At 46.3% G+C, this 13,268-nt stretch overlaps 1 protein-coding gene across 2 annotated transcripts in view; it reads left to right on the top strand.

Moving 5' to 3' along the window:
- The first annotated feature begins 6 nt into the window (after window positions 1-6).
- AXL (AXL receptor tyrosine kinase) overlaps window positions 7-13,268 on the top strand; it is a 28,226-nt gene continuing 14,964 nt past the window's right edge. Inside the window, exons 1-6 of one of the 2 annotated variants that reach the window (XM_032228354.1) lie at window positions 7-68; window positions 1,284-1,310; window positions 3,028-3,154; window positions 3,409-3,500; window positions 5,089-5,184; window positions 12,107-12,184. In XM_032228354.1, coding sequence (XP_032084245.1) covers window positions 47-68; window positions 1,284-1,310; window positions 3,028-3,154; window positions 3,409-3,500; window positions 5,089-5,184; window positions 12,107-12,184 — 442 coding nt within the window. In that variant the 5' untranslated portion in view covers window positions 7-46. Of the gene's footprint in view, window positions 69-1,283; window positions 1,311-3,024; window positions 3,155-3,408; window positions 3,501-5,088; window positions 5,185-12,106; window positions 12,185-13,268 lie in introns of both variants that reach the window. The other variant, XM_032228353.1, reaches the window with a different exon arrangement.

The raw sequence follows: 13,268 nt of genomic DNA, 5'->3' as shown, positions 1-13,268 counted from the left end.
TGCGGCCTACACCAGTGCCGGAGACGGACCCTGGAGTGAAGCCATCATGATCCTCTCCTCGGAGACAGGTGAGAAATGGGAGACTACCTGGTGGGCCATCACCTTGGGTGGTTGTGATGCAGGGGGACCATCTGGCTCTTCGTTTCTGCTCTGTTCCTTGTGGCTTGGAACGTTACAGAGTTCTAGAGCAGAAGGCAATTGTGGAGTCTGGTTTCAAATGTGGGTCTGGTGAGTCCTACAAGATCAAAGTTTTGCTCTAACTGAGGCAATGGGGGTCAAGAGTGACTGTCCAACCATCCACCCACCCACCTACCTATCCATGCATGCATGCATGCATCCTTCCTTCCACTCATCCACCCACCCATGCATGCATCCATCCACCCATCCACTCATTGATCCATCCACCCATCCACTCATTGATCCATCCACCCATCCACTCATTGATCCATCCATCCAATCATTGATCCATCCATTCAATCATTGATCCATCCATCCAATCATTGATCCATCCACCCATCCAATCATTGATCCATCCATCCAATCATTGATCCCTCACTCATCCAATCATTGATCCATCCACCCATCCAATCATTGATCCATCCACCCATCCAATCATTGATCCATCCACCCATCCAATCATTGATCCATCCACCCATCCAATCATTGATCCATCCACCCATCCAATCATTGATCCATCCACCCATCCAATCATTGATCCATCCATGCATCCACCCAACCACCCATCCATCCAATCATTGATCCATCCAATCATTGATCCATCCATGCATCCATCCTTTCTTCCACCCACCCACCCACCCATCCATCCAATCATTGATCCATCCATCCAATCATTGATCCATCCACCCATCCAATCATTGATCCATCCATGCATCCAATCATTGATCCATGCATCCAATCATTGATCCCTCACTCATCCAATCATTGATCCATCCACCCATCCAATCATTGATCCATCCATGCATCCACCCACCCACCCATCCATCCAATCATTGATCCATCCATCCAATCATTGATCCATCCACCCATCCAATCATTGATCCATCCATGCATCCAATCATTGATCCATCCATCCAATCATTGATCCCTCACTCATCCAATCATTGATCCATCCACCCATCCAATCATTGATCCATCCATCCAGTCATTGATCCATCCACCCATCCAATCATTGATCCATCCATGCATCCACCCTTTCTCCCACCCACCCACCCACCCCTCCATCCACATACATAGTTTTCAATGTTCTTTTTCCCCTCTTGCAGGAGAACTGCTACCAGCTCCTCAGTCAGGTGAGAGGATTTTTTTCTGAATCCAAGGAACCCTACAAATGGAAAGCTGGGATAGGCAACTTCCCCCAATTAGGGCTACTACCTCTCCCATCCAGGGATCCTATGGAGTTTTGCAATGCACGTCTGAAGGTCCTAATTGTCTTCTAGAAAGATTCAGAGGCTAGATAATCCACCAGGATCTGTGACGGGGCAATTCTGAGGAAGAACTAAAATCCACTTTTCAAAGTGACTAGGTAGCATATGAAAAAGCAATTACACCTACTGCTCGGCCAGAATTCATTTTAAATCATGGTCAGCACCTAGTAAGCTGTTCTGACCCCCCTCGTTCCACACCAAAGCACACTCTGAGCCAGAGATAAATTGCAGCATTTAATTAACAGACAAACAGGTCCTTGACAGCAACCCAGCACAGAATCCTGTTGGGCAGCAATAAACACAGATAAGGCTTGGCAGCAATCCAGCCTGCCAAGCTCATATAATGTTCTCCGACATTCGATTCTGTGTTGACTTCTGCAAAGAGGGGCGTGTGCACAAGTAGCCTTTTTATAGTCTGGAGAGGAGCCTAATGACCACCACCTGAGCGCAATTACCTCCTGTAATTGCGCAATTGTTCCTGACGCCAAGTAGCTCTTCGATGGCGTACATCCTGGAACAACTCACTACTGGCCTCCGGCTCACTCTCCCTTGTCTCCTCCCCACTGGTCCAAGGTTTAGGTGCCTCCTGGTGGCCAACCAGCCTCTCTGTGCCCTGCTCGGAGTCGGAACCCTGTCCAGGGTCCTCCACATCCTCCAGAGCCTACTCAGAGGGCCCCTCGCTGTCGGAGTCTGGTGGCAGCTCCAACGGCTCCTGCTGGGCCACAACACTAAGCTATCAGGAATGGCTGGAGATATCCTACAAGCCAAAATCAAACCATGTTGTGGCCTTAAGTAGAGTTCTACCGCTGCGCCTAGCCACTGAGATTTTAAACCAGTTTATAATAATGCCACCAACTCAGCTCATTGTAGTGAATAAACCATGATCAAGAAAAACCAAGGTACACATCCAACCAATGTATTAGTTGAAAGGAAGACAGGAGCATTTGCCATCCATTCCTGAAGGATCTCCTGCGGCATTGAGCTTAGAGGTTGGAACCTGAGGAGAAGAACATGGGGAAGTCTTAGTGACCAGCTGATTTCAGCTGGACAATGAGGGAGAAGAAGTGGGATTTCTCCATTGTCTCCTCAGAGTTAGATGTGGTCCAAAACTAGCTACTAGATTCCCAAAGAGGATCTTCACAGATCATCCTCAACTTACAACCACAATGGGGCCTGGAATTTCCATGGCTAACCCAGACAATTGTTCAGCGGGTTGCTCCCCGTTTTTGGCACAGTTAAGCAATCGCTGCAGTTGTTAAGTGAATCTTGTGGTCGTTAAGCGAGCCTGGCTTCCCCCGCAAACGACCACTTTGCGTGCAGAAGCCAGAAGGTCACAAATGGCAGTCACGTGACCACAGCTGCCATTAATATATGCCAGCTGCCAAACACCCTAATTTTGATCACGTGACTGTGGGGGATGCTGAGATGGTTTGTAAGTGTGAGAAGCGGTCATAAGTCAGTTTTTCAGTGCCGTTGTAATTTCGGACACTCTACAAAGAGTTGTATGTTGAGGATTATCTATCCAGCTTCACCTACTGGAAAAGCTCCACTCGCTAACAATAGTCTCCCTTCCTCACAGTAGGAACCTCCGTCCCTGCCTTCTCCTGGCACTGGTGGTACGTGGTGATCGCCGTGGCCACTGCCGTAGCAGCCACCATCTTCATTATCATCTTCTTGGCACGTATGAGGAAGAAAGAAACACGCTACGGGTAAGGCGAAGGTGTTCCTCAAGAAAGGCCACCCATTGTTTAAGCCAGAGGTCCCCAAACGTGGCAACTTTAAGACTTGTGGACTTCAACTCCCAGAATTCTCCTGGCCAGGAGAATTCTGGGAGTTGAAGTCCACAAGTCTTAAAGTTGCCAAGTTTGGGGACCTCTGGTTTAAGTCTCTCATCGCACATGGGGGGGGGGGTTCCTCATGGGGGACCAATCCGGGCCCCATTTCATGTTTTCTTTCTACTCAGGGAAGCATTTGAGCCCAACATGGAGCAGGGAGAGCTGGTGGTTCATTATCGCGCCCGCAAATCGTACAGCCGCCGGACCACTGAAGCTACTTGTGAGTTCTTCTTCCCCACAAATCCAACGTGTATCAGCGCGGATAAGTTTACCCAAACCGACAGTAAAAAAAATGCTACCGTTTCAGGCGAACTGGTAGCTCCAACCATCAGCTGCTCAACGATCAGCTGTGCCGCAGGATGATTGTTGCACGGCTGATTGTCAGAATGTTTAAAAATGCTACCGGTTCGGGCGAACTGGTAGCTCCAACCATCAGCTGTTCAACGATCAGCTGTGCCGCAGGATGATTGTTGCACAGCTGATCGTCAGAATGTTTAAAAATGCTACCAGTTCGGGCGAACTGGTAGCTCCAACCAACAGCTGCTCAACGATCAGCTGTTCCGCAGGATGATTGTTGCACAGCTGATCGTCAGAATGTTTAAAAATGCTACCGGTTCGGGCGAACTGGTAGCTCCAACCATCAGCTGTGCAACAATCAGCTGTGCCGCAGGATGATTGCTGTGCCGCAGCTGATTGTCAGAGCTACCAGTTCGCCTGAACCGGTAGCATTTTTAAACATTCTGACGATCAGCTGTGCAACGATCAGCTGTGCCACATGATTTCACGTGGCATGGCTGATTGTCGCACAGCTGTTTGTCAGAACATTAAAAAAATGCTACCGGTTGGGGCGAACCGGTAGTTCCAACAATCAACTGTGCGACATTAGCGGTGTGCATGCATGCAAGGCATGCGTGCGTGCACAAAGTGAAGCGGTAGTGAAGCGAACTGGTAGCAGACTTCAGGGCATTTCAACCCTGGCGTGAGTTTACACTGAGATCCAGCAAGCAGTGTTAATTGTGGAGTCCTTGGTGCTCTCTGAACTTGGTGGTTTTATTGGAGATGTTTTGTTACCAAACGCGGTGACATCATCAGTGCATATGAAGCTTTCACATTTCCCCACCATTCTAGCAGTAGGAGTTCATGCCCATCAAGGCAGCAGATTTAGCAAAACTGAGCCAGATCCTGAGCCAAATTCTGTAAGTCTTATCGACCATAATCGTTCTGTACATATAACCATCAAGAATCCATAAATGGCTAGGTAGATTCCATAAGTTGAAAGAAGAAAGTTCTCATGGTGGAATCTGAACCAGGTCAGGAGCATCTTCAGAAGGAGAAGATCAACCCAACTTAGATAAGGTCTCCACTCATAGCTAATCAGGAAACTTTGCTATAATTCAACCAAGATCTGGAGATGTTTGCAGCAACAGTAGAACTCCAGATCTTCTGCAGTACTATCTGAAATTTTGGCAGCCTCACTTCCAGGACATTCAGCCAGGAAAGCTGGAACTGTGCTGGCCTCCTAGATGAGATGCCTGTTTTGGATCTCATGATGGCCTGATCCAAGCCACCAGCAACACCAATTCTTCTTCTGTGGCGTTTAGGAATTGTCCCCCCCTTTCTCAGTTGCCACCAGTTTAGACTTTAGACCAAGGATGTCCAACCTTGGCAAATGGAAGACTTTGTGGACTTCAACTCCCAGAATTCGCCATAGCGAATAAAAATGGGTCTGCATAGGAATTCTGGGAGTTGAAGTCCACAACGTTGTCCAGGTTGGACACCTCTGCTTTAATCTCCTTTTCTTCTTGCAGTGAACAGTCTGGGCATCAGTGAAGAATTGAAGGAAAAGCTTCAGGATGTAATGATTGACCGCCATAGAGTGGCCTTGGGCAAGACCCTCGGTGAAGGTAGGTTCTTGGGACAGTCACTGTTCGGTGTTTGATGGCCCGTATTTTTGTCCCAAAGAAAATTGGTTCAAGGTTGGGACAAGGCTGTGCCACATAGAAAGGGGCAGGAGCAGACTGAAAAATGAAATTTGACGTTCTGACCTAGGCTTCCTGAGAAAGCATAAACCACAATCGCAGTCCCCCAAACCCTCTTTTATTTAGACGGCTGTGAATTATGGTCATTCACAGCCCGCAGGCAGAGGTGGTTTCCTACCGTTCGCACCTATTTGGTAGAACCGGTTCGTCAAATCTACCGAACCGGTTAGAAGAGGTTCCACCAGTGGACCCGGAAAGCAGGCCACACCTACAGAAGAGGTTCCAAAAAATTTTGAAACCCACCACTGACACATACGCGCGCGCACACACACATACACACACACAGACAGGCAGACTGACAGAGAGAGAGAGAGAGAGAGAGAGAGAGAGAGAGAGAGAGAGAGAAAGAGAAAGAAAGAAAGGAAGGAAGGAAGAAATAAATAAATAAAAAAAGAAAAAAGAAAGAAAAAGAGTGAGAGAGAATGAAAGAAAAAAGACAAAAGGGACAGAGAGACAAAAGGAAGGAAAGAGAGAGAAAGTAAGTAAGTAAGTAAGTAAGTAAGAAAGAAAGAAAGAAAGAAAGAAAGAAAGAAAGAAAGAAAGAAAGAAAGAAAGAAAGAAAGAAAACACATGGCCGGCAAGCCACTCCCACCAGGTCACATGGCCGGCAAGCCACTCCCACAATAGTCGGGAATCTACTGAACTTTTAAGACATGAGAACTTCAGCTCCCAGAATTCCCTAGTCAGGAATCTACTGAACTTTTAAGACACGAGAACTTCAGCTCCCAGAATTCCCTAGTCAGGAATCTACTGAACTTTTAAGACACGAGAACTTCAGCTCCCAGAATTCCCTAGTCGGGAATCTACTGAACTTTTAAGACACGAGAACTTCAGCTCCCAGAATTCCCTAGTCAGGAATCTACTGAACTTTTAAGACACGAGAACTTCAGCTCCCAGAATTCCCTAGTCGGGAATCTACTGAACTTTTAAGACACGAGAACTTCAGCTCCCAGAATTCCCTAGTCGGGAATCTACTGAACTTTTAAGACACGAGAACTTCAGCTCCCAGAATTCCCTAGTCAGGAATCTACTGAACTTTTAAGACACGAGAACTTCAGCTCCCAGAATTCCCTAGTCAGGAATCTACTGAACTTTTAAGACACGAGAACTTCAGCTCCCAGAATTCCCTAGTCAGGAATCTACTGAACTTTTAAGACACGAGAACTTCAGCTCCCAGAATTCCCTAGTCAGGAATCTACTGAACTTTTAAGACACGAGAACTTCAGCTCCCAGAATTCCCTAGTCGGGAATCTACTGAACTTTTAAGACACGAGAACTTCAGCTCCCAGAATTCCCTAGTCGGGAATCTACTGAACTTTTAAGACATGAGAACTTCAACTCCCAGCATGGCTGGCTGGGGAGTTCTGGGACTTGAAGTCCACCCATCTTAAAGTTCCCAAGTTGAGAAACACTGGATGAATTCTTAAGATCTCCTCGTTGGCATCCCCGAGGACCAGTCTGAGAGACTCTTTTTGCTTATGATGAAAAATAATAACCCCCCCCCCCCCACGCAAAACCCTTGCGTAAGATTAAACGCATGCATATTTACGAGGGGATGGAGGGAAATAGCCCACACATTTGCACAATTATCCTAGAGGGGGAAAAAAGCCTGAAATTGCATCATGGAAATAATTGCATGGATGTGTACTTGAATTTATTAGAATTGCACAACGATTCAATTCGCTCCTTGGAATTGGTAAGATTGCTGGAAGTCTCTTAAAAGCGGCTTCTTTTTTTTGGCCTGATAATTGAGTGGCTTTCTTCGGTTTGTTTCCTTTGCTACGGCAATTGTTTTAGTCTCTGGCGGGATGGATTATTATGTCCTGCACTGGGTAGTGATTGGGGTGGGTTTGGCCCCTTCTCCGTTTTTTAAAGCTTAATGACATATGAATTGGCCCTGAATGCGGAGCCTGGTTTCTACGACAACCATAATCATTTACTACTACACCATTACTAAGCACTCGTGCTGGCTCTCTTGCCGTCAAAATAGAACAAGACGAAGGGCTGTTTTGTTCATTTAGGTCAGAGGCCTGGCAGACTTTCCTCCCCAGCTTCACTTAGCAAAACCAAGAGGCTTCCTCCAAGCACAGCTGGAATTCGTTTGGAAGCTTTTCAAAAGAAGGGAAACATTTGGAGTAGTTTTTCTCAATGGATCTTCCTCTCTCGCTCCCTCTCTTCCTCCTTCTCCTTCCTTCTTTCTTTCCTCCCACCCTTCCTCCCACCCCTCCTTCCCTCCCTCCTTTTCCTTCCTTCCCTCTCTCCCTCCCTACCTTTCCTCCCTCCCTCCCTCTCTTCCTCTATCTCTTTCCTTCCTTCCTTCCTCCCTCCCTGTCCTTCATTTCCTTCCTCTTTTTCTCCTTCTCCTCCCTCCCTCCCTCCCTCCCTGTCGTTCCTTCCTTTCCTCCCTCCTTCCTCCTTCCTTTTCTTCCTTCCTTCTTCCTTTCTTCCTCCCTTGCTGTCCTTCCTTCCCTTCTTTCCTCTTTTCCTCCTTCTCCTCCCTCCCTCCCTGTCGTTCCTTCCTTTGCTCCCTCCCTCCTTCCATCCTCCCTCCCTCCTTCCTTCTTTTCTTCCTCCCTTCCTTCTTCCTTCCATTCTTTCCTCTCCTCCCTTCCTTCCATCCTCTCTCCCTCCTTCCTTCTTTCCTTCTTTTCTTTCTCCCTTCCTTCTTCCTCCCTTCCATTCTTTCCTCTCCTCCCTTCCTTCCATCCTCTCTCCCTCCTTCCTTCTTTCCTTCTTTCCTTCTTTCCTTCCTTCCTTCTTCCTTCCCTTCTTTCCTCTCCTCCCTTCCTTTTTTCCTTCCTTCCCCCTTCCCTCTCTCCTTCCCTTCTTTCCTCCCTTGCTCCATTCCTCCTTCTCCTTTCTTCCATCCTTCCTCCCTCCTTCCTCCCTTCTTCATTCCTTTCATTCTTTCCTCTCTTCCCTTCCTTCCTTTTTTCCTCCCTCCCCACTCCCTCTCTCCTTCCCTTCTTTCCTCCCTCCCTCCCTTCCTCCTTCTCCTTCCTTCTTCCCTCCCTCCCTCCCTTCCATTCTTTCCTCTCTTCCCTTCCTTTTTTCCTTCCTTCCCTTCTTCCCTCCCTCTCTCCTTCCCTTCTTCCCTCCCTCCCTTCCCTCCTTGCTAACTTGGTTGCCAATTAAGGACTACCTGTATATATGATTTTGTTTGCCTGGATGTGCTCATGTGCTCTTTGTTGGCCTCTGGCAACTATACAGTCAAATCCCCGCAGTTTTCTTGGCAAGATTTTTCCAAGCGCTTTGCCTCTGCCTTCTCCAAAAGCTCAGAGAGGAGAACCAGACAAAAAAAGCAATATCACCCCCATTGGATTTGGGCCCATCTTAAAGCAGGAATAGAACTCCCTGGTTCCTTCCTTCCTTGGTTCCTTTGCCCACCACAACCCGCCAACTCCCATCCCAATTATAAATATAGTCGGATAAAACCGGAAACCGGCGGCTGCCTGGGGAATTCTGGGAATTGAAGTCCACAAGTCTTAAAGTTCCCAAGTTTGGACACCCCTGCTTTAATGCCATCCCGAAGGGCATCAACTTTTCTGGAGGTTGCACGTTCTCCAGGACCAGCCGGAAAGATCAAAATTTAAAATAAAATAAAATAAAAACTATTAAAGGAGGATCATTCTGGCTTCTCAATTTTCCCTAACTGTTTTTAATTATGGCTCCTGGAACTTTGGCCTGGAATGGAATATGGAACCCTCCATAAAAAATGACCAACCGATCCTGGCTAAATTCATCCCACGCCTTTCAAAATTGGGCGACAGGAAGCCACTGTTGTTAAAATCGTCTGTCTGATCCCCTAGAAGTGATTTACTACTCAGGGTAGCTGATCCTGTTCCTTACAAGTCTGGGTTGAACAGCAGACATTTTTCTAGGGAGAGGCAGTTAGCATCTGGTCTCCCTTCCTTATCTGAACTATCCATTTTTTTCCCCTTCTTCCTTTCAAGTAGGACAGGCTCCTAATAATTTCTGAGTTGGGGAAAAAGAGCATTTTGCTATTCCCACCGAACAATATAAGGGTGTGTGTGGGTGTATTTATTCCCTTAGAAGCTTTGGATGACAGCATTCCCCCCACTGCTTACGTGGCTGGATTTCATAACTTTACATTTTTCTTCCTTGGAAATTCTTCCCTCTCTGGCTTTGAAATCCCAAGAATTCAGAAAAAAAAGTCGAACCTTCCTAAAAATCAAATTAAAATCAAGAGGGGACTCAAAATCTCGGGGAGGGAGGGTGGGAGGGAGGGATGTATATTAGGCTTGACGAGGGGTGTTTGATTTTAAAGTAATATGATTGCACATGTATACTGTCTTCTCTTATTTTTTCTTTAAAACTAAGATATGTTAAGTATATTGATATGGAAGCATAAATACCATCAACGTAGAATGGAGTTTGCTCAGAAGCTGAATTACAAGTGAATGAGAGGAAGAGTGGGAAACAGAGGAGAGAAGAAAGATAGGAAGAGAGGGATAAGAGAGAGGGTAAGGGGGCAAGATGAGGAGGTTAAGGAGGAGTGGAATGAAGAGAGAGGAGAAAGAGAAAGGAAGGGGAAGTAGAGTAGAAAATGATGGAAGGAAGACAGGATGTAGAAGAGTCGGAAGTAGAGGAGAGAAGAAGATAGGAAGAGAGGGATAGGAGAGAGGGTGAAGGGGAAGATGAGGTGTATAAGGAGGAGTGGTAAGGGGAGAGAGTAGAAGGAGAAAGGAAGGGGAAGTAGAGTAGTATGGAAGCGGAAATACACCAATGAAAGGAAGAGTGGGAAACAGAGGAGAGAAGAAAGATAGGAAGAGAGGGATAAGAGAGAGGGCAAGGGGGGAAGATGAGGAGGATAAGGAGGAGTGAAATGAAGAGAGAGGAGAAGGAGAAAGGAAGGGGAGGTAGAGCAGAAAAGGATGATGGAGGGAAGAAAGGAGGTAGGAGAGAGGTAGAAGAAAGAGGTGTATAGAGAGCAGAAGAGCTAACAATGGGTTTTTATCTTTCTGGGCCTTGATGACAAGAGGAACTGATGTAATTACTACTTAATACAATAGAATATTGGCTATGTAATAGTATACATGTGATTTATATGTTATGAAAATGGAAAATAAAAAAAGTATATTTAAAAAAAGAAAAGAAGGGACTCAAAATCTCACCGGGGCTCAAAGAAACACAGAATCTGACGAACGAAGTTGGGCAATCACCATACAGGGAGTCCTCAAGTTACGGCCCAAAATCGAGCCCAACATTTACGTTTGCTAATTGAAACATTTGCTCAGTGAGTTCTCGCCCCGTTTTACGACTTTCCTTGCCACCGTTAGTCACACCGTTGTTAAGTGAGTCTGGCTTCCCCATTGACTTTGCTTGTCAGAACGAGATCGCGTGACTTCTGGACACCACGATCGTCATAAATATGAGTCGGTTGTCAAACATCCATATGTAGATTATGTGAGCATGGTGGGGTGTGTGTGAAAAACAGCCATAAGTCACTTTTTCAGTGCTATTGTAACTTGGAATGGTTACTAAATGAACTGTTCTAAGTTGAGGATTACCTGTAATATCTTTTTTTTTTAAAAAAAAGACCTTATTCATCCTAATAAATGCCCCAAAGGTGCTTTTTCTTTTTCTTTGAAGACGTTTCGCTTCTGACCCAAGAAGCTTCTTCAGCTCTTGACAGGATAGTGGGGAAATGGAAGGATTTATATTCCTTATATTCAGAGGTGGGTTCCTACCAGTTCGCACCTATTCGGTAGAACCGGTTCGTCAAATCTACCGAACCGGTTAGAAGAGGTTCCACCAGTGGACCCGGAAAGCAGGCCACACCTACAGAAGAGGCTCCAAAAATTTTTGAAACCCACCACTGCCACACACACACAGACACACAGACAGACAGACAGACTCACACAGAGAAAGAGAAAAAAGGAAGAAAGAAAGAAAGAAAGAAAGAAAGAAAGAAAGAAAGAAAAAAGAAAAAAGAAAAAAGAAAAAAGAAAAAAGAAAGAAAAAGAGTGAGAGAGAGAGAAATGAAAGAAAAAAAGAAAAAAGGGACAGAGAGACAAAAGGAAGGAAAGAGAGAGAGAGAGAGAGAGAAAAGGAAGGAAAGAGAGAGAGAGAGAGAGAAAGAAAGAAAGAAAGAAAGAAAGAAAGAAAGAAAACACATGGCCGGCAAGCCACTCCCACCAAGTCACATGGCCAGCAAGCCACTCCCACAAAGGAGGCCACACCCACAGAGTAGGTTCCAAAAATTTTTGAAACCCACCACTGACACACACACATACACACACACACACACACACACAGACAGACAGACTCACACAGAGAAAGAGAAAAAAGGAAGAAAGAAAGAAAGAAAAAAGAAAAAAGAAAGAGAGAGAGATGAAAGAAAAAAAGAAAAAAGGGACAGAGAGACAAAAGGAAGGAAAGAGAGAGAGAGAGAGAGAAAGAGAGAGAGAACACATGGCCAGCAAGCCACTCCCACAAAGGAGGCCACACCCACAGAGTAGGTTCCAAAAATTTTTGAAACCCACCACTTCTTATATTCCTTAAAATCCTTCCATTCCCTTCAAGCCCAATCCATCCTTTCCCAAGAAAAACCCAGTTGCCTCCAGAAAAAGCACTTTTGGGGCAACCATGGTCCGGATGACGGAGAATCTACCTCAGACGTCATAATAATAAACCTTTGACGATTATAGCAGGGGGCAATACGAGTGGCACAGAGCCATCCTAAAGGTGGCAGGGATGTCAGCCATGTTTGGGTCTCCTCAGAGAAGCCCAGCAAAGAGTCTTTTTCTGCCTTTTGTTTTTCTAGGAGAATTTGGCTCGGTGATGGAGGGCCAACTCAGCCAAGACGGTGCCGTCTTTAAAGTTGCGGTCAAGACAATGAAGAGTAAGTAGTTGACACGAAGAAGGCGAAAAATACCCCCTTTTTTATCATTCTTATACATTTATTATTTCATTTAATAGGTTATAATATACAGTTTGGGTTGCTTTGTTTACCATCCCTTCCTCCTGTTGTAACACCACCTTATTTTCCCTTTCTTTTCTCCCTCCCTCCCTTCTCTACTTTCTTCCTTCCTCCTCTCCTTTCCCTTCCTTCTTCCCGTACCTTTCTCCTACTCCTGCTCTTCCTCTTCCCCTTCCTACCCTCTTTCCTCCTCTTTCTCTCCTTTCCATCCTCCTCTCCTTACCTCTTTCTTTCCACCCTCTCTCCCTTCTCTACTTTCTTCCTTCCTCCTCTCCTTCCCCTTCCTTCCTCCCTTACCTCTCCCTTGCTCCTGCTCTTCCTCTTTCCCTTCCTACCCTCTCTCCTTCCTTTTCTCTCCCTTCTATCCTCCTATCCTTTCCCTTTCCTTTCTCCCTCCCTCCCTTCTCTACTTTCTTCCTTCCTCCTCTCCTTTCCCTTCCTTCTTCCTGTACCTTTCTCCTACTCCTGCTCTTCCTCTTTCCCTTCCTACCCTCTCTCCTCCTCTTTCTCTCCCTTCCATCCTCCTCTCCTTACCTCTTTCTTTCCACCCTCTCTCCCTTCTCTACTTCCTTCCTTCCTCCTCTCCTTCCCCTTCCTTCTTCCCTTACCTCTCCCTTGCTCCTGCTCTTCCTCTTTCCCTTCCTACCCTCTCTCCTTCCTTTTCTCTCCCTTCTATCCTCCTATCCTTTCCCTTTCCTTTCTCCCTCCCTCCCTTCTCTACTTTCTTCCTTCCTCCTCTCCTTTCCCTTCCTTCTTCCTGTACCTTTCTCCTACTCCTGCTCTTCCTCTTTCCCTTTCTACCCTCTCTCCTCCTCTTTCTCTCCTTTCCATCCTCCTCTCCTTACCTCTTTCTTTCCACCCTCTCTCCCTTCTCTACTTTCTTCCTTCCTCCTCTCCTTCCCCTTCCTTCTTCCCTTACCTCTCCCTTGCTCCTGCTCTTCCTTTTTCCCTTCCTACCCTCTCTCCTCCTCTTTCTCTCCTTTCCATCCTCCTCTCCTTACCTCTT

The sequence above is a fragment of the Thamnophis elegans genome, chromosome 12, assembly GCF_009769535.1.
Source record: "Thamnophis elegans isolate rThaEle1 chromosome 12, rThaEle1.pri, whole genome shotgun sequence".
Taxonomy (NCBI): domain Eukaryota; kingdom Metazoa; phylum Chordata; class Lepidosauria; order Squamata; family Colubridae; genus Thamnophis; species Thamnophis elegans.
Note: the sequence above shows the minus strand (reverse complement) of the source record. Positions and strands in the feature narration are given on the sequence as shown.